General features: G+C 49.8%; 1 protein-coding gene across 4 annotated transcripts; it reads right to left on the reverse strand.

Annotated features, from left to right (window-relative positions):
* Window positions 1-25,104, reverse strand: LOC124478616 (cyclin-dependent kinase-like 5). 4 transcript variants are annotated; one of them, XM_047036941.1, is made up of 19 exons: window positions 25,020-25,104; window positions 22,485-22,708; window positions 20,760-20,794; window positions 13,782-13,827; window positions 13,120-13,256; window positions 12,715-12,835; window positions 12,015-12,074; window positions 11,354-11,444; window positions 11,051-11,240; window positions 9,692-9,772; window positions 8,302-8,468; window positions 6,937-7,969; window positions 6,089-6,190; window positions 5,302-5,407; window positions 4,991-5,105; window positions 4,609-4,714; window positions 4,131-4,253; window positions 2,577-2,885; window positions 1-2,430 (listed from the first exon to the last, which is right to left on the reverse strand). In XM_047036941.1, exons 2-19 carry the CDS (start codon window positions 22,546-22,548, stop codon window positions 2,071-2,073), a joined length of 3,246 nt encoding a protein of 1,081 aa, XP_046892897.1. In that variant the 5' UTR covers window positions 22,549-22,708; window positions 25,020-25,104; the 3' UTR covers window positions 1-2,070. The 4 variants fall into 4 exon arrangements, with proteins under 4 accessions (XP_046892897.1, XP_046892898.1, XP_046892896.1 ...); XM_047036942.1 differs by having other exon boundaries at window positions 4,991-5,087; window positions 6,937-7,972; XM_047036940.1 differs by having other exon boundaries at window positions 6,937-7,972.
* Between the last annotated feature and the right edge of the window lie 577 nt (window positions 25,105-25,681).

Raw genomic sequence — 25,681 nt, forward strand, 5'->3', positions numbered from 1 at the left:
TGACAGTTGGATTTGTTTTATTTGACATGTTATTGACTGTAAACAATGTAAACATGACTATTCTATAGGAGTCTTCCTGGTGGTGCTGTTCCCGTGGAATCCCTTTTAGGAACAAAAGCTGATATAACGTTAACTATGCTACCAATTCATGTCTGTAATAAAAGCACAAACATAGGACTTTGTTTCATACAGTGAATTAACGTTTTCAGTAATAAATATCACCAAAAAATAATCAGACATTGGTATTAATATAATACACTGTGTTCTTGTCTCAACAACGACAACTAAGCATCAAAAGAAAACAAAAATAAGTACAGTGTTGTGTGGAGTAGAAAGTGTTTTACAGTCCTTACCTGGGATAGACACAACACACTACGATACACAAGTCAGTCACTTGTGCTCTGACTCTGGGCTTTGACTTTGACTGGGAAATAACGACATACAGTAGGGAAAAGGAAACTGAGTAAGGGTTCTTTCTCGTTTCTGACCACCACAGACCTGTTTAAAGTGCAACGTTCAAGTTCAGCCAGACTACCTAGCATGGCGTTTCTCCCTCGGAAAACCACATGAAAACAAGTAATGGAATCTTAAGATGTCCTGCAACATGAGACGTGTAGGAAGAGGATTGATCTGTGCTGTACCACCTCACTCTAAGAGCTATGAGCTACAGGTGGTAGTTTACTCTAAGCTGTCGTACCCAGCACAGCACAAGCCAAGATCTGTCCTCGGCCACAAATGAAATTATTGAATTATTAAAAATTCTTATATAGTTTTACATAAAAAATTAACTACCTTATAAACTTAAGTTTGGTTGAATAACATGTGCTGACAATAGAATAAGGAAGTCTAGAGAACCGTTTTTCCTAATGAAGACTCTTACTTTCATTATTAACTTGTTTGAAAGATATTCACAATTTGCTCCTATGCATTTTAGTACCAATAGTCTAAATGTAGTCTTAGCTCAACCATACGACATTAAACCTAGTATACGCTTTTCTCTCAATGTATTTTACAATAGCTATTGTTAAAGTCATAACCTCGCAGTTTCAACTTAAGTTAGTATTATTGTGGTAGTGCAACCATGACAACAGCATTTTACAGACAACAATGCGCTCCTGGTGATATTCAAAGCTGGAGTGGAGAGGCTTTTAACCTGCAGGTTATGATGATTATAATTTTACTTCAGAAAACTTCAAAAGACAGTTTACTGGAATAGATCACAATGCCTTGTGCATAATGTACTTAACCTGAATATAACAAAGTTAAATGCTAAATTGTATTTGAATATCGTTATTACAAAGCTCCATACTATCCTTACTATACTTCCCGTGTCAAGTTCTGGTGTATTTTATTACGTGCAGTTCTTTCTTATATCCTGCAGGGGGCGACGTTGGAGATTCTATCAAATATCAAGTTCTTCCGCCGGTATTGCATTCTTCTTTTAAAGCACATGCAAAACACAAGTTTTGATTGTCAACTCACATAAAGCAATGGATTTAAAAGAGAACTGATTTAAAAAATGGTGACAATGATCAAGTGAGCTACATGTTGACATCTCTAACCAGTGTGACTTGGGCCAACTGGAGGCAGATGGCCCAGATCATACAACAACAGGTATTGAAAACACAGTAAAAAGTAATAAGACACGACAGACCAACAATGAATAAACTCTTAACTTAATCAGTCAGACAACTTTAGATAATCTTAAGGAAATGTATGTAAATACTACGCGATACCATGTAATATATACTTATTGAGTATAAACTAAAACTCTTACATTTAAATAGCCGGAACTCTTACATCTTAAATAGCCATATATATATATTATTCATTTATATATTTGTAATTTATAACAAAAAATTATATTCAGCATTACCATACATAATATTACAAATTCTATCAAACATGGAAGCTTTGAAAAGAACGAAAATAAATCAAATTAAAAAAATAAATGCAAGACGTGTCCTACACTGAGGCTTGTGGGGGAGTGTAAGGTGTGGCAGTAGGGGTCTGCCAGGGGCAGAAAGTGGGGCGTGGTTGAGGGATGAGTGGGTGGGTTAGGGTGAAGCACTACAGTGCAGTCTCTTTCAGGTCATTGAGGTTTGGCATCCGCGAGCGGGAGGCTCGTCCGAAGCCGTGCCCGTTTTGCCCTCCCTTCCCACCCATTTGTTCTGGGTAGGGGTTCCCCTCCGCCCGGCTCAGGGCAGACGCATGCCAGCTGGACTCCAGCTGTCCTGGCAGGGGGTAGGCCGCCTGCCGGCTCTTCAGCTGGGGGGTGCTGAGTCCCGGGTGGCCCCGGCCATCGCTGAAGCCACCTTTAGCAGAGGCCGGGTTGGGGAGAGGCTGGAAGCGCATGTCAGACGGGGTGGTCTGGTTGGAGGACGAGGAGGAGAGGTGCAGGAGCTTGCGCAGAGACTTGAGGGGCTGGCTCTGGATGAGAAAATCCACACAGGAGAGGTGCAAAAGTTTTCAGATTATACAACTGTATGAATGGATCAGTGTTGTATGCAAGACTCGATAGGCTTCCAGGTTTAATTATCAATGTTCAAGAGAAAACAAGACGACCTATGCTGTACCTGAGAATGAGAATCTGTTAGTTTTTCTGGAAGCCAGTCATCCCGATCTCTCTCCCGCTCCTGGTCTCTGTCGCGGCTCTTGTCCCGATCGCGGCTCTTGTCCCGATCGCGGCTCTTGTCCCGATCGCGGCTCTTGTCCCGATCCCGACTTTTATCGCGATCCCGACTTTTATCGCGATCGCGGCTCTTTTCCCGATCGTGGCTCTTATCGTGATCGCGGCTCTTGTCCCGGTTCTTGTGGCGGCTGCTATGGCCAGAGGACCTGGACGACTTCTGTACGACCATGTGATCTACTCCCTCACTGGGGACCTGCGGGGAACATAGAGGGTCAAGGAATTGGTTACACACGTCACTACAATGTCCTACTAACCCTAACACTACACCACCCTGCCACCAGCACCCTCCAGACATGCACCCCAGAACACAACCCTGGCCCACAGACAAGAGGAGATCAAAGCCCTGGGTCCTGATATAATGACACAGGGGTGTGGGGGGATTCGAACCTTCGAATCTCGTGATCTGGGACAGTCTGATTGATGGATATATCTGTCACAGCCCCTGTTCATGCTGCCCACTCTCAGCTTCTTATGAAACCATTGTGCAAGTCTGGCCTGAAAACATTTAGATGGACCATTGGCAGGGTATAGCTCCCCTCGCATTCAGGCGAAGAACGGATATTCTTCTGAATAGAAAAGGCAGATGAATAGAACTCTCCAGCCGCTTATTACACATCTGTCTTTCTTTTCAGGGTAATTGTGACGGGCGGAGGCGGAAAGACGGCTGAACACTCAGCATAATAAAGGTGCAGAGTCCACAGAGCTCATTAAAAAGTGGCCTTTCATTCATGTCCTCCTCTCCGGTCTATGAGTCGTCTCTGTGATATCCGGTCATTACTGCACCGGTCTTCCTGGCGAGGTGTGACATACGGCCAGATATTAATCTGGGTTCGGAGCTCGAACCAGGCAGCAGAGCCCTAGGGTGTGTCATCGCCACCAGACCCCGACTGCTGCCGTTTCCTGCTCTCTCTGTGGGACGGAGGGTGTTCAGAGTTGCAGCTGACGTTTTTGTGTTGTGCTGTGTGAGAAAAAAAAAATCCTGAAAGGATGGGTGTAATCTATTCCCCTTCCAATCCATAAGGAAGCTTGGTGTGTTATTAAGCGCCCTGTCCTAATACCCCTGCCTTCAATGATCAGGTCCAGGCTGGGACAGGTCACCATTCACCAACACGATACTATAACGTCCTTAAACACTACATGAGATGCTTGGTAAAAAAAAATAAAAAAACGACCCTTCCCACACTTACAGTGGCATAACTCCCCACGTGAGGTACCACAGTAGTCTCACCCATTCAGATGCCTGATGGACCAGGTTGGTTCTACTTTTACTACATAAGCAATCATCACAAAAGAGCACCCTTCAATGAGAGGTTGGAGAAAAGAAACAAAAAACAAACAAGCGATGGGTTGATTAACGCTGTTAGTGGCATGCGATGGTAGCAGTCTGGGTTAGCTGAGAGAGGAGGGCGGTACTGTACTGTGTGCAGGAGGGCTATACCATGGGGGAAGACACTACGGGGAGCAGCTTCACACAGGCGCTACGCTTTACGCTAGGCTTTGAGTTAAACAGAGGGAATAGACAAGTCTTGATGACGGGCGTCCGTCCATCCGGGAGCGCCGTCTGCAAGGCAAGAGGCACATGACGCTGGTGGAAGACAGGGAGACTTGATACAGGTCAACAACAACAACAACACGTCAACAACAAGAATGACATTGGCAAAGTATGACTGTTTTGTGACGTGATCACACAGCGCGTACGCGTGTAACGGAAACGTTCACTGGCAAGGAGGCCGACTGACAGGGCTGGTTCCTTTTCATGGGGACACACACACACAGGACGCGAGGTTATGACGCGTCGCAGCCCCCCGGGGTACGATGCTTGGTACCCTGATGTCCCTGATGTGTGGAGAAGGTGCCAGGGACCACACCGATGGAGGAGGAGTGTGTGTGTGGAGGGGGAGGGAGACCAAACCCACCGTTTGGGACTTCTTCTTTTTCTTCTTTATTCCTCTGAAGAAGCCCTGCTTCTCCTTCTCCTTGGAGGGCTCGACAGGGTTCATCACCACAGTCTCGGGTCCTGCCCTGCATAGACACAACCGGAGAGGGGGGGGCGGGGGTGGGGGGGGGGGGAGGGTGAACCGGACACTCCCAACCCCTGCAGCTCAGAGCCAGACACTTAATAACTTAGACTGGTAGTGTATTCTTGTCGGCTCATATTTGGAACGTGTGTTTTTGTAGGGTCATGACTTCATGAGTAGGGTGTGTGTGTGCTCTCCTTAGGTCATGATGGCGTGTGTTGCTTGTAGGAATAACGCAAGTTGAAAACAGTCGGTCTGCCTTCGGCCCGGGAGCACTCACCAGGGGTCAAAGGCCGGCTGGCGCTTGGAGTGGTTGGTGCCCCCGTCCCCCGCCGCCCCCAAGCCCCTGCTCTGCCCACCGCCTTCGTGGAAGTTGTCTGGCCGAGGAGAGGGCACTGTGAGACAGCAGGCGGGAACACCATCACAAACTCACATCCCCGCACCGGGACGACAGATTCAGGGGGTGAGGAGACAAGTCGTGGGGGTCCATCGCTCGGGTGACGGGGTGACAGGGGGTGAGGATGACGGGGTGACAGGGTAGGGGGGGGGGGGAAGGGGGGGATGGAGGAGGTGAGGCACAACGGGTCTGACCTCGGTAGAAGCTGCCCACCCTCCTGGGCATAGACTCGCTGTAGATGATGCGGTTCTCCTTCGACGAGCCGCCGTCCTCGCCATGCTGCTCGTGGTACATGCCCACCTGGGAGACGGGGACACGGGGGGTGAGTCAGACAGGGGGAGGACGGCTCTCAACCATCTGAAAAGACTCCATCACTCCAGCTAGCGACCAGTGAAGCTACAGGCGAGAGCTGAATCGCGTGGGAGCATGAGACTGCGGGAGAAACCAGGGGAGAGAACAGAAGAGATGGCAGACTGGAACACATGACTGTGACCCCGAGTGTGTTGATTGGTGGTCGCCGAGTACCACGATCCAGCTTTTAGCGGAGCCTGGCTGCGCAGAGGCATGAGTCACACAGACAGCCTTCAGTTAAACCTCCTTACCTTCCTCCGAGGAGCCGGTCTACATATAAGGAGAGCGAGCCCTTCTGCAGGGGGGAAGCCAAGCACAGGGAGACGTGTGACGCACGGAAAGGAGAGAGAGAGACACACACACACAGAGAGAGAGAGAGAGAGAGAGAGACAGCAAGGGCAGAGAGACAGTGAGGAGAGAGAGGTAGAGAGAGAAAGGTAGAGAGAGAGAGAGAGAGAGAGAGAGAGAGAGAGAGGCAGAAAAAGCTGGACAGAGTGCTTGAGACAAACAAGAAAGCCAGATACAGGGAGAGAAGAGAGAGAGTCAGAGACGGAGAAAGAGAGACAGACGGAGAGAGAGAAATGGAGAGAGAGAGAGGGTGTTGGGGGGCTGGAGGTGGGGAGCAGGCACCTCGCTCTTTTGTCGCTGTATGTGAAAGGAGGCCGTGTTGTCCCGGGTGGAGTCTCTGATTGGGGGCCGGCCGTGGCTCCCCTCTTTGGGCCCCTGCTCGCTCTGCTGACGGAGAGAGATGGAAGTGGAGGGATGGAAAAGGAGAGATAGAGACAGAGAGAATGAGGCAAGGAGAGATGGAAAGGTAAGACAGCAGGGAGAGTGGATGGATAGAAATGGAAGGAATGGAGATGGAAGAGATACAGGAGAAGAGATAGTGATGGAGAGAAAGAAAAAAGGAGAGATAGAAAGTAAGGAAAGATATATAAGATAGAGATGGACAGCAGGGACAGGTGAGGTAGAGAGCATACACATATATACACACACATACAAACACACTATAGATACATCAGTCCTCACATTAAGAGCCACACATAGGACTGAAAGCAGCATGTACTTGCCTCAGAGCCCTATGAACCTAAACGGAGGCATTCTAGTCAAGCAGAACAATGTGGAGAGTGAATGAAATAGATGTTGTTTGTGTGATGTTTTACTAACAGTCTGCCTGCAGAAAGTGACATATCAGGGTGTCGTAAACTCTCAGCAGTCTGTCTGTCACTCGTTAAATAGTATGTGCTACAGTTGTAATTAAAGCAAAGCAAACCAGAAGGAATCTATAACTCATTGCGACGGAACCTGTATTGATTGGCATAGGTGAGGGAGGGGCGGGTTGGTTGAGGGAAGGGGGGGTTGGGTAAGGTGAGGGAGACTGGTGAGGGGTGTGTGTGGTGAGGGGTGACGGGTGGGGGAGAGGGTTGGTGGTCTCCAGAGAGGCCCCCGTGGGCGTCCACCCGGCGCGGACGACTGACCCTGCTCAGGTCCTCTTCCCGGGAGGAGCCCCCGGAGTGGCGGGGCAGCGTGCGGTGCTGCAGCTGGGGGGAGAGCATCTGCAGGCTGCTGGTCCGGGCCGGCATGCCCTGGCCCACCGCCAGCCCCACCTCGTTCCCGTGAGTCCTCTGCCTGTCCCGCCTCACGTACATGGAGTGGCGGTGCGGCCGCTGCTGCGAGGAGAACGGCGAGGCGTAGCCCAGGCCGTAGGCCAGGGCGTCGTGGGGGGCGGCCAGGGCGTGGGCGTGCCCGCCTCCCCCCGCCTCCTCGGGCGCCTCCTCGGAGGCCTTGTGGCGGGAGGAGGCGCGGCGGGACGAGGAGTCCAGGGTGTTGCTGTCTCGCTCGGGGCGCGTGCCGCCGCCCTGCCCTGCCGGGCTGTGGCCCTGGCGCTCGGCGTGGCGCGCCGCCGGGCTGCCCGGGGCGTTGAGGTCCAGGCAGCTGGTGGGGAAGTAGCGCGACGGCGCCTCGTCCCCCAGCAGCCGCGGCTCGCTCAGGTTGCCCACGGACTTGGCGTCGCTGAGCGTGCCGTGGCTCTTGGACAGGTTCAGGTAGGCGGGGCTCTTGGAAGAGGAGGAGGGGCCGTGGGAGGAGTCCAGGTAGCCGTGGCGCCCGTGCTTGTCGCTGGACTGCAGCGTGTTGTTCTTGCCCTCCGCCAACGACGTGTGGCGGCTCTGCTGCGGCCGCGAGTTGGACTTGAGGTACTTGGCCCCGGGGCCGTCGGCGCCCTTGGGCCCCGGGCTGAAGTCAAAGTCCCCCCCGGCCCCCGCAGCGTGAGCCTCCTTGGGGCTGAGCAGGTGCGGCAGGTTGTTGTTGGCCAGGTCTTTGCCGCAGGAGGCCGAGCGGTTGAGGGGCTGCGGCGGGTAGTTCTTGGGGTGCAGGGTGGGGCTGAGGCTGGCCGGCACGTTGCCGTTGAGGCAGCCCTCGGGGCCGGGCTGGAGGTCCTCGTGGCGGGGCAGGCTGGAGCAGTCCCTGCTGCTGGAGCGCGGGTGGCCCGAGCTCTTCCCCCCGCCGTGGCTTCTGGGGGGAGGGAGATAGGGGAGGAGGGAGTAGGGAGGAGAGAAGAGAAGGGAGAGGAGGAAGGGAGGGAGGGAGGGAAGAGATGAGGGACGGGGGAGAAGATATAGAGCATGTTAATCTGGATGATTGGTTGTGTTTTCTGGTGTTTGCTCCTCACGGTCCATTCGGACGCAACTTTTTTTCTTTTATTTCTTGCATTCCATCCATTTCCTTGTTTCCCAGCCTACCAGCCACATTCTGTTACTAAAACCTTGCAGCCTCCCCCTCCTCCCCTCCCCCCTTCACCCGGTCATCGTGCTGTCCCCTTGTGTGCAGTGCCCCGCCCTGACCTGCTGGGGGCGAAGTTGTCCCCGTGGTGAGGTTTCCTCTTGGAGGAGCGGGCGGGCGTGGGCGTGGAGGGGGCGGGGCGCTCCACCAGGCGCTGGGTCTGGAAGGCGTGGTGGTTCAGACTCTGCTCCGTCAGGAAGCGCTCCGTCGGACTCAGCAGCAGCAGGTTCTAACACACACATTCATACACACACACAAACATTCACACACACAAACATACGCACACAAACACACAAACATTTATATCAGAACCAGCCTTACATAGAAACATCCCCCTCGCCTTGCTCACGCATCATCAGTCATCATCATTATCATAAAAATCAACGCTTCATTGTTCCGAACGGAATAGAAAAATATTCCGCCGACATTTCAGATGTGTCACTTTGTCTTGGCATGTCTCTTTTCTTCCACGCTTCTGGGCTGCAGAAGGCGTGAGGTGACTCATGAGAGAAAGAAGATTCTTTTGTCAGACAAAAATCAAACCACAATCGGAAACATATGTATATTTAGCTCGGTCTTTCAACAAGCATCAACTCCGCTTCAGAGAGACACTCGAGATTCTCGGGAAAGTGTCTGGTGGTGTTTCGGGCTCTTCTCCTCCGAGAGGTCTGGGAGGTGGTCTTGTGAGGTAAGTCCTTTCCTCGACCACTCCCACCTGACATTATGAGAGTGAAGTGGCTTCGGCCCTCAGTGGCGTTTTACTCTTTGTTGGCGTGACCTTCCTGAGCTAGTCGCTGTGATTCCAGAGGCTAGAGGGGGCGTTCGCTGTGGGTGAGTGAGACCCCCGCCCCCCACCCCCGTGTCGGGTAAGTCACATGGGCACATTATCGACGGACGGCAGGGAGACGACGACACCGAGGAATCCGAAGCGGAGGACGTGAGGAGGAGAAACAAAAATCGAACGTTCTCAAATATCAAACCCCATTGGATAAATGTGACAGAAAGCCAGACAAATAAATGAATAAAACAAAAAAAACAACACAGAGAGCTGATTAATAACGTGGGAGAGGAACTTGTGTGGCCTTGCACAAGTACATGCTGAGATCCTGTGATGAATTCAAAATGGATTAGCACTTTTTGTTAGCAGTGAGTCATCGCCCACAGGAAAAAAGCACAAGTGCACAAGCACTGCCCACCAGCCTGACATGAGCCTGTGTTTACAAGCTGACAGAAGCAAAGGCAGAACAGGAACAGAGGCAGAGCACGACACCCAGTTATGCTTCGTGAACAGGTACGCACAGCACACAAACACAGGAGGACATAGGGACAAGGGTGTGTCTAAATACTGCGCGGAATATCGTCGATGGTTTGAGTGTGTTGATTCGTTTCTGGGCTGGACTCCACAGGTTCACGCCACTCACCAGTACCTGACCCTTGACCCCTGACCCTTACCTTCATGAGGTCGAGCAGCGCTCCACTAATGATGCCCAGGTACCTCCTCTCCAGGGTCTGCGGGTGGTTCACGGCAGGAAACTGTAACGCACACACAAGGAACGTCCAGGTCATGGAACACAACCACACAGTTACAGCCACGTGTAAAGAACACTGGTTGGTGGGGGAGGGAGGGAGGAGATAATTGGACTGCTTGACGCGTTTACAGCCTTGTCTGTCAGGGACTGACGCGAGAGGCCAGGCGATGACGGGTCGTCTCTGATCCCAGCCGTCAGTCGGCCCACCTGGGTTCCTGACGCCACAGGAGAGCCAGGGGGCCAGAGAGAGACGTCCTCCCTCTGGGGAGATCCTCACCTGCTGGAGAACAGCACACTCTGTCTGCTTCCCTGGACCTGAAGCGGGCCTGAGCCCCCAGGCCCAGACAGCAGAGGCATGCAGAGATGTGTCATTGAGGGTTAGAGGACTGGAACCACGTGTACCGTCTGAGGTGCAGACCCATCGGTTTTAAAAGGAGTCGATCTATTGTCGGAGAACCGACGACAGCAAACAGCAGCACCCAGAGGAACGTCCTCATCACCATGGCCCTCTCTAGAACCTCGCCTCACACACACGCGCGACGCCACTGAGATGCATGATGATGACTCACTGTGATCCAATCAGTTCCACCACAGTCATAGCAGCCAGGAGAGGAGAGGAGATGGGGAGGGCAGGGGAGGGCAGGGGAGGGATAGGAGAGAAGAGGAGAGATGCAGGATGAGAAAAGACAGCAGGGGGAAAGAGAGATGGAGAGAGTATTCATGAGTATGGGCGGGTACAGAGGAGATGATGAAAAAGCAGAGGAAGAGAGAGAGAGAAAGGGTGGGGGGGGGGCAACAGAGGGAGAGAAGTGAGAAACTAAAAGAGAGAGGGGGATGGCTAATGAGGTAGAGGAAGAGACAGAAATAAAATCAGAGAGGACAGAGTGAGTGGGTGTGACCAGGAGGAAGTGCAGAAGGAGAGATAAAGAACAGGGGGGTGAGGAGGGAGGGAGGGGTGGAGAGAGAGAGAGAGAGACAGAGACAGAGAGAGAGGGAGCGTGGGTGTGGGGAAGTGAGGGATCGAGAGAGCGCACAAGTGAGGGGGAGCGAGGGAACAGCAAAGAGGGAAAGAAAGGCAATGGTAGAGAGGGTCAGAGAGGGAGAGGCAGAGAGAGAGAGAGAGAGAGAGAGAGAGAGAGAGAGAGAGAGAGAGAGAGAGAGAGAGAGAAGGGCAGAGGGGAGAGAGGGGGAGAGAGAGAATGGAGGAGAGGGTAGAGAGAGAGAGGGGAGAGAGAGAGCTGGAGAGGAAAAGGTAGAGAGAGAGAGAGGTGGGGCGACCTACCCTCAGCCCGTGGAAGCGAGGGTTGTTGTAGAACAGCTTCATCTGCTCAGGGGGCAGAGGGCCCAGGACCTTCTGGATGGTGAAGAGCTGGTCGATCTCACTCTCTCCTGGGAACAGAGGCTGTCCGTCACTCAGCTCCCCCAGGATGCAGCCCACCGACCACATGTCCACTGCCTTCCCGTAGGGGGCGCTGCAGAGAGAGAGCGAGAGAGAGTCTCAGTACAGCCCCTTAAGACTGGGCCGGCTGGTTTTCTGGCTGGTTTCTGGCTGCAGATATGTCTGGTTTCTGGCTAACAGACGTACCCTAGCAGCAGCTCTGGAGAGCGGTACCATCTCGTCGCCACGTACTCCGTGTAGTTGGCATCGTTCCCTTCAGAGAGATTGCGGGCAAAGCCTGGACGAGCAAGAGCCAAAACAGGAAATAAGAAAAGCGGGTAGGTTGTGACAGCAGCTCCACCTGACCAATCAGATGGCGAGGGACACAGCTTGTAGTGCTGAGTCTGTGAGTAGATGGAGAGAGCCGTATGGCAGGCTTGACATGATGTTGCCAGTCTGGCATGACAGACAAGGACCTGCTGTGGTTCACACACACACAGTCACATAAACACACACACAAATAAGCATACACACGTATACCTACACACGTATGCCTACACGCAGACACTCACATAAATACAAACACACGCTGAGAGCGGTGAGGGAGGAATGTTGACTTGCAGTAATTAAATGACAACATACAACTCTTCAGCATAGCAGCCGGTTAATCAGGAAGGAGAGCTCTCAGGAGTCCGGGATGAAACTGAGCTGGCACAACCTGGAGCTTTTGTCTGTCTGTCTGTCTCACTGCCTGTCTGACTGTCTGTCTGTCTGTCTGTCTGTCTCACTGCCTGTCTGACTGTCTGTCTGTCTCACTGCCTGTCTGACTGTCTGTCTCACTCCCTGTCTGACTGACTGGCTGACTCACCAAAATCACACAGCTTCAACACGTCATCAGCGCTGATGAGCAGGTTCTCTGGCTTGATATCTGAAGAGAGAGAGAGAGAGAGAGAAAGAGAGAGGGAGAGGGAGAGAGAGAATGGGGATAGAGAAGAGGGGGGCACCTCAGGGCACAGCTGGCAGGGGGTGGCATCAAATCAACCAGCACAAAAACACTTCTCCCTGTCACCTGTTGTGTTGGTGTCTCACAAGCAGGCCCAAACAACAGCAGCTCACATGAACAGAGATGTTCCCCCGGAAACGGACACCCCCTCATTAACCGCAGCGTTCCGTCAGGTCAGACAGCGTCCACCATGAGAACAACCCGTCATAATATTGTCATTTCTGTCTGGGGGGAAAAAACCATCTTCCATGCCGTCTGGACTCTTGCTCTGCTCCCTGACATGTGCCAGAGCCCAGACAGAGCCCAGACGCTCATGTCGCGTGGAACAGATTGACAGGGCATGAGACCAGATGAGTCTCCCTCACTAGTAAATGGAGGAGTGCCTAGACTCTTGTAGAATCCAGACATGCTCTGGCTCAGGAAATGCATCTAGGTGTGTGGGGTTGTTTCACGTGAGTCAACCTCCCGCTGCTACGACACAGTGCTGGTCTATGCGACGACGACGACGACAACAAAGAGGACTGGCGTGATGCTACACAGATTTCTCAGGCACGCAGCTCCTTACCCCTGTGAACAATGTCATTCTTATGGCACCAGTGAATTGCTTTGATTAGCTGGTTGATGTAGTTTCGCACTTTTTCCAGTGGCACGCCATTGGGTAACTCCTCCAGCAGCTCCAGCATGTTCTGAAAGAAAGAGGAAAGCCAAACAGCCGACTTGAGACATTCCACCTGGACCTGATCTGGGGCTTGGGCCTGCCTAAGGGAGATGCTGTGCCTGCAGGGGATGTGGGGGAGGGGTAGACACAGCTCAGTGTTAGAGCAATTGAATGCGGACCAAAGGGTAGCAGGCTCTAAATCCCATCCCCCCCCCGTACGTCCTATTGGAAAAGAGTGATAATAACGACTCAGTCGTGAGGGTTTAGGATGTTTGTGATGTCATGGAGGCTGGACTTCAGGGGTCGTCTCACCTTCTCCACGTACTCAAAGACCAGGTAGAGCTTCCCTCTCCGGCGGAAGGCCTCCTTCAGCTCCACGATGTTCTCCTGCTTGAGGGTGCGGAGCATCTTGAGCTCGCGCAGGGTGGTCTCCTTAACCTCCTCATTCTCTGTGGGGGGGAGCACATGCAGAGAGGCAGTGAGGGAGAGAGAGAGGCAGAGAGGGAGAGAGAGGCAGTGAGGGAGAGAGGCAGTGAGGGAGAGACAGGCAGAGAGGCGGTGAGGCAGTGAGGGAGCGAGAGAGGCAGAGAGGGAGAGAGGGGCAGTGAGGAGACAGAGAGGCAGAGAAAGACTGGTAGACGTACAGGATAAAAAGAGACAGGGAGAAACAGGCAGGAGTCCAAGAAAGCAAGACAAGAGAGAGAGACAGACAGGCAGATAAACAAAGAATAGGGGAGAGAGAGAGGTCGACATGCAGGGAGAAGGGAGAGAGACAGGCAGACATGAAAACTAGAAACACGGACGTGTACAGACAAGTAGGTGAACGCCTCAGTTTGGAGGACAGCCTGGCTCCAGAACATTCAAACTGAATCTGGCAGCCAGAGAGGGAACGGGGTGAACAGTGTGTTTCATGAGAACAGAAATGAGAAGGCCCAATATCACAGGGCTTCTGACTGCAGGCCAGAGTCTCCTACCTTCACTGTCCTTGAACTTCTTAATGGCCACAATTTCATTAGTTTCCTGCAACACAAGTCAAACATGATCATTAGAGTCCAGCCCTGCAGCTCCAGAGGACTGCACACATATTCACACACACAAACACACACACACACATTAAGAACCCCTTCAGATCCCAGTGGTCTCCTCCCTACAACGGGGGACCAAAGACGCGAGCAGGTGTGCTGGCACGACCATGACTGTTCCCACAGTCACTGACCAACCGCATGGCTGGAATGTTAGAAACAACTGACAACATCTAAGACCATAAGCGCACATGGATGTGAGGGCCTGTAGCTTTGATCCCAGTAGCATCTCTTCAGCATGGCCTCACTGGTTCACTGGGGCCATCTCTGGGGTCCGTGTAGGGGGTCCTGGAGACAGGGTCATCCCTCTGGTGCTCTCTCTCTCTCTGCTGCTCGACACGTGTCCTACTTAGACCTGCTGGAGCTGCCTGCTGGTTGCCTGCTATGCTCCACTTTCCCCCCTCAGACGGGCGGGCAGACAGGGAGGCAGACAGGCAGGCAGACAGACAGGCAGGCAGGCGGACAGCCAGGCAGGCAGACAGGCAGGCAAGGGCATCGTCACAGCACCGTGGAGCCCACCGAGCTAGTTTCCTCGCTAGCTAGCCTTCCTCTTGCTGCCCAGGGATCTGGCTGGGATGAGTCACTATGTATCACAGCCACGAACAACACACCTACCACAGCTGAACTGAGGGATTCGGAGTGTGTGGAACAGGAGGCTGGGTGTGTGTGGGGGGGGGAGGGGGGGGCAAAGTTAACCTGTGACGTTCAAGGTTAAACCTCGTTTACAGACGCCTGTCGCGGGACCCAAATACACCGTGGCTGTGGTGAAACGTTTATTTATTTTTTCGTTCTTCCTTTTCCCGTTTGCCAGAGTAGCAATACGCTGTCGCTGCCAGAGAGAGGAAAACCATGTAGGTGTGTTTGATAGCAGGCTGGTGCCAAGCCCCTGCAGTGATGCTCTGAAGGAGGCTAATTCAGGCGCTAAACCACTGCAGCTCCACTGCAAACGGAAAGGCTCGCACACAAACGCGGGCTCGACTAATGATGAGCCCGTGCAACAGGTGCTGTGCTTGATGTTTCTGGATGTCCTGTTCAAAGAGCGTGAGGCACACATGGCTGTCCAGGCTCCCTGTTTGTCTGGGAATCCTACTCTGATACACCCATTAAGAAACAACCGTAAAACGTGATCTCTGACGGGCCTTCAGCTGACAGGATCTCCATCATGTGGATGTGCTACTGGTCCTCATTAGAGAAGCAGAGCATGTCAGAGGTTCTACCGGTGCCGTGCTTTATTTGAAGCCTTTCCGGAAGTCTCCCGTGGGGCTGCATTGGAAGGCTCGTTTATCTGAAAGCTGCTACACGCTCGGGCCGAGTAGCAGAGCTGCGAGGCTGCAGGGAGAGATTCATTATAGAGACTCATCATTCATCATCGCCTCCTGAGGAGAGCCCAGTGAGGGGGCAGGCCACACCATTCTGCACTGAGCTGGCTCTAGCTTCTTTCCCTCCTAAGCTGGGTCTAGCTCCTCCCCCTCCTGAGCTTGCTCTAGCTCCTCCCCCTCCTGAGCTGGGTCTAGCTCCTCCCCCTCCTGAGCTAGGTCTAGCTTCTCCCCCTCCTGACCTGGGTTTAGTCTCACAGGCTGATTTACATAACTCTCATATTGCTTTTTCCGAAACTAAAGACCATGCCGGTGAACATGCACTCTCTCGGCATGCATGTACAAGACTGGCAGCAATTAAATCGCAGAGATAAAACTGGTCCAAAGCAAAATACCAAATTAGCACTGTCACGCAAGGCCTGTCAGCAGAATCAATATGGATGAGTTTGTGCAGAGTCATGCTTTATTCTGTGAGACCAGTAGACCTTCCAATGCTGACATAAGAAGGAGTCTTGATGCGGTAGCGTGGGTGGTTAGCAACACACAGCCTGGGTGGCCTGATGATCAACAAGGCAGGATGATCACTATTTTAGGGAGAGCATTTTTCCATTGGTGGAAAACGACTCTTTTAATGCCAGTTCAACAGCCATTTTACCACAGGCTCAAATTGAACTTGCATGTTGCATGCACAAACGTATGCGCATGGTTGAGAAATGTTTATGCCGTAACACCCTTGACTGGAATTCCCTCTGTCGCAGAGCACGGGTTAGGTCAACGTATGTGACATTCAGATGGGGTCACCAATGCAGGTTAATCCTGGCAGAATTAAGAGCTCTTCTTATTTCATTTGGAAAACAAGCGACGTAAACAAATCAAGTACAATTTCATTAATCCTTCATCCACACACCAGACAAGTCAACTGTTTAGTCAGAATTAAACAATTGACCAAATGACACAAGCGAAAGTGTCATCAGAAGCAGGCCAACAAGATCAGGTTTGAGAACCACATTAGTTGAATCATTGTCTTGCTGTCTCGCCCTGTACGATCATTGAGATCAGTGAGAAACAGACAGAAAGGGAACTAACTGGTGAGGGTAGACTACAATCAGACTGTAGTCAGACCCAACAGGGAGCCAGTGAAGAAACATCCCATAATAACAAATCTGTCGGGGGTACTATGGTGACCTGAGCCTGGTGAGAGCAGCTCTTTGTCCCCTCCAGAAGCTCTCTCCCTCCTCTCGACCATTCTCCTTGCTGATTGGTTCATGCAGTGCTTCAGTGAAGGACCTTCACTTCAGTGACCTATTTAACACGATGTGCAAAAGTGACTTTTTCAGCCATGTCCCAGTTTCTGTACTGGGGGGGTACGAAAATAACTGCTCCTTTCAAAAGGTGGCAGACTGCTTTTTCCCATTTCTTTTCTTTTTTTCACAGCAAAGTTTGTGGACGTCCAGAGCTGTGTTCTACCTGGCGGTTGGACTGTGGCTGTTAGGCTGCTCTCTCTCCGTCCAAATTGGTCTAAAGCATTAATGCGAAACCACTACGCTCTGGAAACAACATTCTCAAAAACTCATTTAGACTGGCTGGCTGCTTCAATCGCATGGCTGTGTAATATGTTACTTATTAGAATAGATTACACTGATCTGTGATGAAAGGAACGCCGACAGGAATCTCACCCATTTAGGGTGCACTACAATGCAAACCGAAATAAACCCAGTAACTAAATCTGCACAACAATCTACAGATGAAAACAGGATTCTGGAAGCTTACTGTATCCATGTATATTAGGCAGAGTATAATCTGCAGAGTATATAAACTAACCTCATTCTACTAACTCAATAGACAGTGTACAATCAAATAGGCTCATTCAGCGTCCACAATTGACACTGGGTATGAATATACTGTCCGATGTTGTGTGTCGACAGCTAGCTATATTTATATTTTGGGACTGGAACTCCTTTTAACCTTGTAGGGTTAAGCCAAGGTCAGAGGTTAGATTGTGCATCATGCAAGCCTGGGTTGCCAGGGAAAAACCCATTAACAGCCTAACTGATTAGAGTGCCAGAGTGAATTCCTCAGGAGGCGCTGCTGCGTGGCTAAACAAATACCCACCGCCGCGTCGCATTCTGTTACTTTTAGCTGCTTTCCTGTGTAGCGATGAAAATAGCCCGCCTGGTTTCTTACAGCCCACACACACACACACACACGCATAATAAAGTCTGGAACAATGGAAACGGTCACTGTCGGCAGTATCAGAGGACGGCCCCGAATGTGTTACTATGTACGGAACGTTCCAGGCCGTGCACAGCCTTTTGTGCTGGGCCTCGGCGAGGCCACGAGGTCGGGGCTCGTGTTTGACACAGAGAACGCAGACACTAATGGAGACACTGAGATGGGTTTAGCGCCTGAATGGCAACATCAAAGCCCATTAGAGGCGGCAGTTTCTTCTGGGAGACGTGCCGTGTGCCCAGAGGGCAGAAGCTTGGCGGCGCTGAGACAACAGGTGCAGGAGGTAGGGCGAGCGGCCATTTGTGACAGTCAAACCGACGAGGACAGTATGTTACGGACGGCATACTATGCGGGACGCACAGAGGAATGCGAATGTCTCGTCAGGAATTGAGAGCACTGTTCTGGACTTATGATGTTAGCCTACTCTTTGGAAGTTTTTCACACATAGCATCTTTCGCGTTGCTTCACACAGTCATTTCAACCTAATCCTTTAATAGATTAGGTTACTAAGTACTTTATAGAAAAACATCAGACATCACATGGTGAGAACCCGGAGAAAGATACACACAGGTTATCTATCCACCAGACTAAAATCACACAGTAAATAGAGACCTTCAAACTTACTTTCAAACTCCCACAACAAAAGATTGCCTCTGCCTGTTTGGCCTCAGCAATTATTTACCTGAATGAGCAACCCACGCTAGGTCAGAGAGAAGCCCTCCCATCGGAAGTGTCACCGATTTGACGCCTCAATGAGCATTCAGATTGATTAATAAAAGATGAACCGGGGCCTTCCAGCCCAAAGCTTCTCTAGACTCCAGGAAACGCTCAGGTCTCACGGTCGTAGGACGTGCCTTTCTCTCCGGTCTACCGGGATGGTATCTGCTCATTAGCTTACACTGTGTTGGAAACCCTCAAACAAGTTGTTGCAACCAAAGTGGTCACTTCCGGACTATTGGCATGCAACTCGGGATGAAAGTATGCATGGGTGAGTCTGTTCACTGGAATAGATCTCATTGGAAGGGAAAAAAAGATGCCAGCACGGCCCTGCTCTCACACACACACACGCACACAAACGCACACACACAGTCTAATTAGAGCAATCCAAACGGAAATGCTTCCAGTGGAAGACCAATAGAAAGTGGGTCTACATCCACGGAAAACCCTTTGTGTCCTATAGGCAGTGAAGCTCTCTGAGAGGGATGTTCTGAGCAGCAGGCCAGCTGCAGAGGGGGTGACGCACTGCTTTGACACTCACACAGCTGGCGTCCCCAGCTGAGGACGTCTGCCTGCCTATTGTCAACATCTATTCTCACACCCCGCTTCCTTCTGGGGCTGAAGATTGCTCACGTACAGACGCTAGGCACACAACAGACAGAAAAGTGGGATTCTATGTATGTGTATCGAGCTAAACATTTGAAACACATCTTAGACAACGACAAAAAACACGGTGAAAAACATACAAAGAAGAAGGGGAAAAGAACTATTGTGTGAATGTGCGAAAAGCACAGTTAATACAGTGGTACAACAATAACAAAAGGACACAGTGAAAGCCCTAGCCTTTTGTGCTGGCGATAATTGGGGCCTAATCACGCTGAGAGAACTGCGGTGGTTAAGTAAGGCATCGCACTGGTATTAGCAAGGGCTTCTGGTGACGGCTGGGGATCAATCAGTCTGGATGATAAAGCGTGGTAATTACAAGCTATGATTACCACAGAGTGCCGGGCATTTCTTTGGACATTCATCTCCACTTTCAGGGCCCTCTTCTTTTCTCCAAATCGTCCTCATTCATGCTAACTAGTCTTTCCTCTTCCTAACTATTCCTCACTCGTCCATACGCTCTGATGTCATTTCGTTGACAACTCACAAACTGACCAATGACACAGATTTAGTTTGCCGACGCCAAGAAAAGTAGGTCGACACCACGCGCGTCTAACTCAGGACTCCACTGGGTGGACTACCAAGGCCTTTAAAGCCGTCCCTCGTTGCCCTGGACTCTCATCATGCAGCAGACAAACGCCTCTTGGCTCTCTTGATTCTTCACGTTGGATTTGAACTCCGACTGCAGCACGGCAACTTCCAGAAATGGACCAGCAAAAAGAGGACAAGGGTATTAAATATAGAGTTTGTATCTTGTCATGCCGGGCTTGAGTAAGCCGAACACTTATTAATTCATTGCACTTGTCACGCTCGCGAGTGCCTTTGCACTCAAAGCGTATCTCTAGCCATGAAAACGAACACACTACCTAAACCTCAAGAGGTTCTGCTCAGTGTCTGGCTGTTCAAAGTGTACCGAATTGAAATCTCAGGTCAAGCCCCCCCCCCCCCCCCCCCCCCCCCCCCCCCCCCAAAGAACCGAAAATGTCTCCACCTTCCCTGTTCCCTGGCTGTCGTTGGGAACGTTTGGTCATTCAACAGCAGCATGTTACCGGTCCTTATCGACGAGGGCTCTGTTGGGAGAGAGGAGCGGGATGCAGGACCGCAGCAGACACTGACTTTCCATCTGCTCCGATCAGCAGGCGAAGACACGGCTCTTGGTCACTGTGCACTGGCAGCTCACAGGATATGGTTATAAATAAACGGTGTTACACTCGAGGCAGTGTGAATGAGGCTTAGGTGTAAGAGATGTTGGGGATGTTGGGACCCGGGGCTGTTAAAACACCCAGGAATAACCAATTAGTCCTGGGTGACAAGATCACAAGCAAGACACACAACTGCCAACACTTTACCGACCAGCCTGTGCTCTGGTAATTACAATCACAAATCTCCTTGGCACCAAATAGTGCATGGCGACAACACTTAATATCAAAGACACGAAAACAGAGCAACAATATACGAAAGAGTTTCTTGATAACAATCGGCCAGGGTAAACCATGGCAGATCCAAAGGAAAACGAAACTCAAGTAGAACGCACCAGCTCGGGGCATCATCTAGATTATCTTGGTTGAGATTACAGCAAAACTAATCTGTATGGTTGACAAACCAGAGCAGAGATAACTGGATTTGCATATTATCCTTGGGGAAGTCAACAGTAGTAAGATGTTGGCTCTGGGAGGACCAGGTTGGTGTGATGAGAGCATAAACCAGACACCCGGGCCATCTGTTTTGCATAAATGGGTGACGTAGTCTAGAAAACAAATCCTTCGAACGTCCACATGCGGTGCAGACAATGAGGGAGCAGTGCTAGGGGAGGAGCTTACAGTGCTAGGGGAGGAGCTTGCAGTGGTAGGGGAGGAGCTTACAGTGCTAGGGGAGGAGCTTGCAGTGCTAGGGGAAGATCTTACAGTACTAGGGGAGGAGCTTACAGTTATGGGGAGGAGCTTACCTTGTGTCTACACTTCAGGACCACGCCATAGGCACCTGGATGGAGAGGAGACAGAGAGAGTCGTCAACACCAAGCCATGTCAGCGCTCCTACTGCCCTTTACAGAGAGGGAGAACGTAACGCTGGCTATGTAGGTGAACACCCAAGCCTCCCTTAACAGCCAAGGACAATTTATCTTTGATCATGATTTACAAAGATAGCAGTCAACTCAAGAAAAATGTAGCTAAAAATCCAATTCAACAATAGTTGTTAGTGTGCAGAGCTGTCTTATCTGAGAAAGAATTGAAGCGTGCCCCCAAGCCTGAATTCCTGCTTCGGTAATTACATTCTCAATATTTTCCAATATGCCCGAAATATCTGCCTATAATTCTCGGCAGGCAAAGGTCAAACCTTTGTCTAATGATTGAAATTAAAATCACACGGCCTGCATTCTCTCAAATCCCGTCAGTTATTAATGTTAGGGAATTACAGGCAGCACAGTGCTGGTATTAGCGGCAGCAGGGCTGGGTGGGTTGGTAACTGGGACACTCAGGAAGTATTGGAGAGTCTCCATGGCTCTAATGCTATCAGCCCTGGCATGACAGCCCAGACCCCAGGAACTCGGGGTCTGGCAAGACAGACGAGGAGCTGTATCAATGAGCACCTCCCAGTTCCCCGTGTGCAGATACTGCTGCAGTAAAGAAGCAATACTCTGTTTTCTTCTGAGGCTAGGTTCAACTTTTTGTCCAATCAAAGTCCCAATTATACCTTGTGTTACAGCATCAATCGGAGTCCCCGGATATTGTCTACTGGGCCTTTAAGAAGATCGTTCTGGGGCCTGCTTTTTCTATATATGGAAAAGGAGGTCATGTTCACAGTGGAAAACTGCAGTAAATTTACATGAGGTTAAGTGGGTCGGAAAAAACCCTGGAACTTTGTGTTTAAGTACAGATTGAAGGGGAGAAAGGGTTCATAATTTAGATGCATTTTGTGATGTTTAGTCTTCTGGGGGATTTTACTTTTCCAAATAGCAATTGCACGTCCTGTCTGCTATCCCGCACGAAAAAACGGCGACAACAACGACTGACAGAAAGCACGCTGAAACTACGGACACATTTCCAACGGCTACGATTTAACTTCAATCCAGAATAATCAACATAATTGATTGACCTGGCTTTGCATCAAAACCAGAGCCCTTGTTGTGTCGGCTTCATTTCAAATGGAGCACACAAAACAAGTAGCCTTCATAGTGACCGTGTACACGGGGGCTGCGGGGTGAGGGAGGAGATGTTTGGGACTCTTCACCTTCTCCTTGGGGTGAAATGCAGCATGAAATACGATTATCATTTGACTGTTAAACCGTATCAGAGGTCCTCGGCCCATTATTTCCATTTCGGAAGTTAGCCTGAGTCTATTTGGGATGGAGGGCGGTGAGGGAGAGGGGGCAGTGGGGGGGTGGTGGGATTGAGAGCGATGGAGAAGAGGAGACTGAGTGGGTGGCTAGCTTTTCGCTTCAGGGCCCTTGGTACTCCACATCAATCAGTCAGCTTAGGGGGAATGGCAAACTCCTCTAAGAGAAAATATATATTAACGGGAAAGTGAAGAATGAATAATGGAGGGAAAGTTGGGAGATGAGTTTGGCCCCCTCAGTGCTGGCAAGGTAGTCCCCATTGTCAGCTAAACACACACACACACACACACACAAGACAAAACCCAGAACAACAATAAATTGCAATGGTGGTCTTACCTTCACCCACAATCCCAAGGACTTCAAATTTATTCATTACATCACCGATGTGAGGAATCTTCATGAAGTTAAAAGCCTGCCGGGGTTAGGTCTGAGGGGCTCAGAGGAAGAAGGCTCCCAGACAGGAGGTGGTTTGCGGCGGCCAGCTGTGGGCTCCTGGAAGGGCTTTGCTGGCTGTGCAGCACGGCATGCACCACATGCTCCATTCAATGGTTCCCCCTCACCTGCACACAGAACGGTGAATAATCGAGTGAGACAACTTGTGGGATAGGTAGTAACAAATGAATAAAAACTAGGCTGTTGCAGTCTGGGTACTGTAGTCTCTCTTTACATCTTTGGTGGAGACTCCACAAAGGGAATAATCTTCCTCCGAGGCAAACCATTACAGTGCATATGCTTGGCTCCAATTAAATTTGGAGGCTCACCCTCTCCTAAGGGGCTTGCACCGAAACAAAATATGCAAATCACCCTGGCCTATATGAAGATACCCTCGATCTCATCTCCTCTGTTCTGAACGTATCAGTAAAGTTTCCAGACACCACGTTCTCGCTATCGTCTCCTCCGCGCTGGTGAGCTTCTAGGCATGGCTGGCTGGCTGTCTGCTCACCTCCACGCTCCCCCACATCGCTTTGGGGCTCAGAGGCTGCTGATCAGTATGCAAAACCCCATGCGCTAAAATAAACTCTGCCTTCCGGCAAACATCACAGCGTCGTCGCCGCCTCTCTCTCTACGCACTGGCTTACCTGACACCAACGCAGACAAACATGGAAACCCTGGACACAGGAGGGGGAGGAGGAGGAGGGGGAGGAGGAGGAGGTTGGGTGACATGCCGGACAGACCACCTCTCTTCAGTATTGTATAGATCTGCAGAGGACTACATCCATTGGATCTTATTCCAGACCATAGCACTGTGTCCACAGCGTGTCACTGTGGATTTTTTTTTTTTTCCTGGATTTATGTGTGTTGGGATACAGTTGTGTGTGTCTGAGTAAACCAGCATTTATCTACTGGAAGGCTTTCAATTTTCTATAATATTATGCTGTGATAATAATGTAACAAGGCTATAATACTTTTTGTTAAGGACTGAGTCACTGAAATTCGCTTGTTCAAATACACTGATAGAGAGTTGCTTGCCAAGATAGCAACCAGGGAATAGGCCTACATGTTTAGTGGAATACGTTGAAGGAAAAAAACATTTAAATGTTAGTATTTCCCTATACAAGGTTCTAACACAACCAGCTATTAGTTAGACCAGATACAGTACAGTTGGTCCAGGCCAACTATTACCATTGACTGCTTTAATTTCCAGCACTAGTCAACATGATAAAAGCTTGGATTATGTAAGAAATCGCAGTGTTGCCAATGAAAACAATCTTCGTGCTGTAACATATGCTGCTAAATCACATCAAGTGCACTTGTGATCATTAGAGCAGCTTCCAGCAGATGGGAACTGCATCGCACAATACGAGATGGCAAAGCTTGGTGCCATCCCTACAACACCTCCTCGTCCCTTTTCCGAACAGCAAACATCCATCTTAGTTAAGCATGACATTTCCCTGGGCTGAAACATTGGGAAATGCTGATGATTAGATGAGATAGATAGAGATAGCAAAGACTGAATTATGTCTTACATAGCCTGTTTACAGCTCAGTCTATCAAAATGTTGCGTAATATTTTGAAGTGACAAGCTGTAAGGCCATTATATTCCTCCTCTTTTTTAAATTTGCGCACAACCATGAAACACCCTGTTGCTAACAGTGACAAATCCTCCCACTCCACTCTTTATGAACACAACACACAAACTACTGTTCTGCACAGGGTAAGGCTAGCTTCAGCAAACCCTAAGCTTGCAGATCAATTTTCAAAAGGTGACATTTCTTAAATTTCTCATTTATTTTCACAAGGAGTCACATTGAGGTGTGACATTGGTTTAGGTGAGCAAATTTAACATCACGTAACATTATGTCTGAAAACATCTACTGAAAAGTATGTCCATGTCCTTGTGTCTGTCAGAATGTTATGGTTATCTTGATATAGTATACATCAGGCTGTTCATTGCGTCACAACGCATGCAAGTCTGATGCAGGGAGCGACACACTAACAGCCCAGCTTACTGTGTGGGAATGTAACATTTCTCGTTACTCCCGACACCAGTCACCAACACGTATCTTAAACGTTGCAGCACTATTTGATACTTGTCACAAACAAACTGATGGGTACAACTAGGCGTTGTGTTTATTGGCTTACTGCGAAAAAATCAGTGGCTGTGACACTGACGTTCACATTTTGCCCTTGGCTTGAGGTGTCAAGCTATCTAGCTAGCCATAAGCAATACAACAACGACCGTTATGTTAGATAGAGTACAGTACAAACGTTAGGTGTCGAGCATCAGCACTCTTGAGAGCCTACTACTAGATAGACTAGCTACGTTGTGCTTTACAGCGACAAAGTACGAGAAAAAACAACAACAAAAAACAAGATGATACTATGCGGTTAAGAAAGTATTTTCGGAATTTGGAAAGATAAGGTACTCACTTCGTGGTAGAATTGGACCCACTTACATCCACCATCATCAAGGATAGGTATTTGCATGGCAGCAGCAACAGTAACCAGACTCCTTTGGTCGACAACCCACTAGGCAAGAACGCCAACAGCTTTTGAGTGGCATGACTGTGGCCAATCAAACTGGAAAAAGGTTCCAACGCCTTCTTTCGTAAAACCAATGAAAGCCTACTAAGATCATTTTAATTTGCATAATTTTTTATTTATGTATAGATTTTTGTTATTACTGTAAACAGTTTTTCTTGTCTACATCCGAATTTCTTACACATTCGTGAAAACAAAATAAATGCATTCGTATTTATGCAATATAAAGTAAACTGATATAATTTTATATAAACAGCTACTGTGTAAAAAAAAAATGCATTTAATTTATCAGGCTCCGTTTTTGTTGTTGATAAACAAATTACATCACATTGTCCCACATTATAAGGTTCACCGTAAAGTTATTTCATTGTAGGGTAAAGAAAGTTAAGGATTTTGTCTGGTTTCAGTTGAAGACATATTTAAGTTAAGTTAATTATGGCGTTAATACCCAATTATGGACCTCTATACTCGCATGGTCTTTGAAGTTGATTCCTAATGCAATCTACTGGACATGACATATTAAGTGTATTTTGATGCAAATTACTTCTAAT

This window comes from Hypomesus transpacificus, chromosome 16 (assembly GCF_021917145.1).
Source record: "Hypomesus transpacificus isolate Combined female chromosome 16, fHypTra1, whole genome shotgun sequence".
Classification (NCBI taxonomy): domain Eukaryota; kingdom Metazoa; phylum Chordata; class Actinopteri; order Osmeriformes; family Osmeridae; genus Hypomesus; species Hypomesus transpacificus.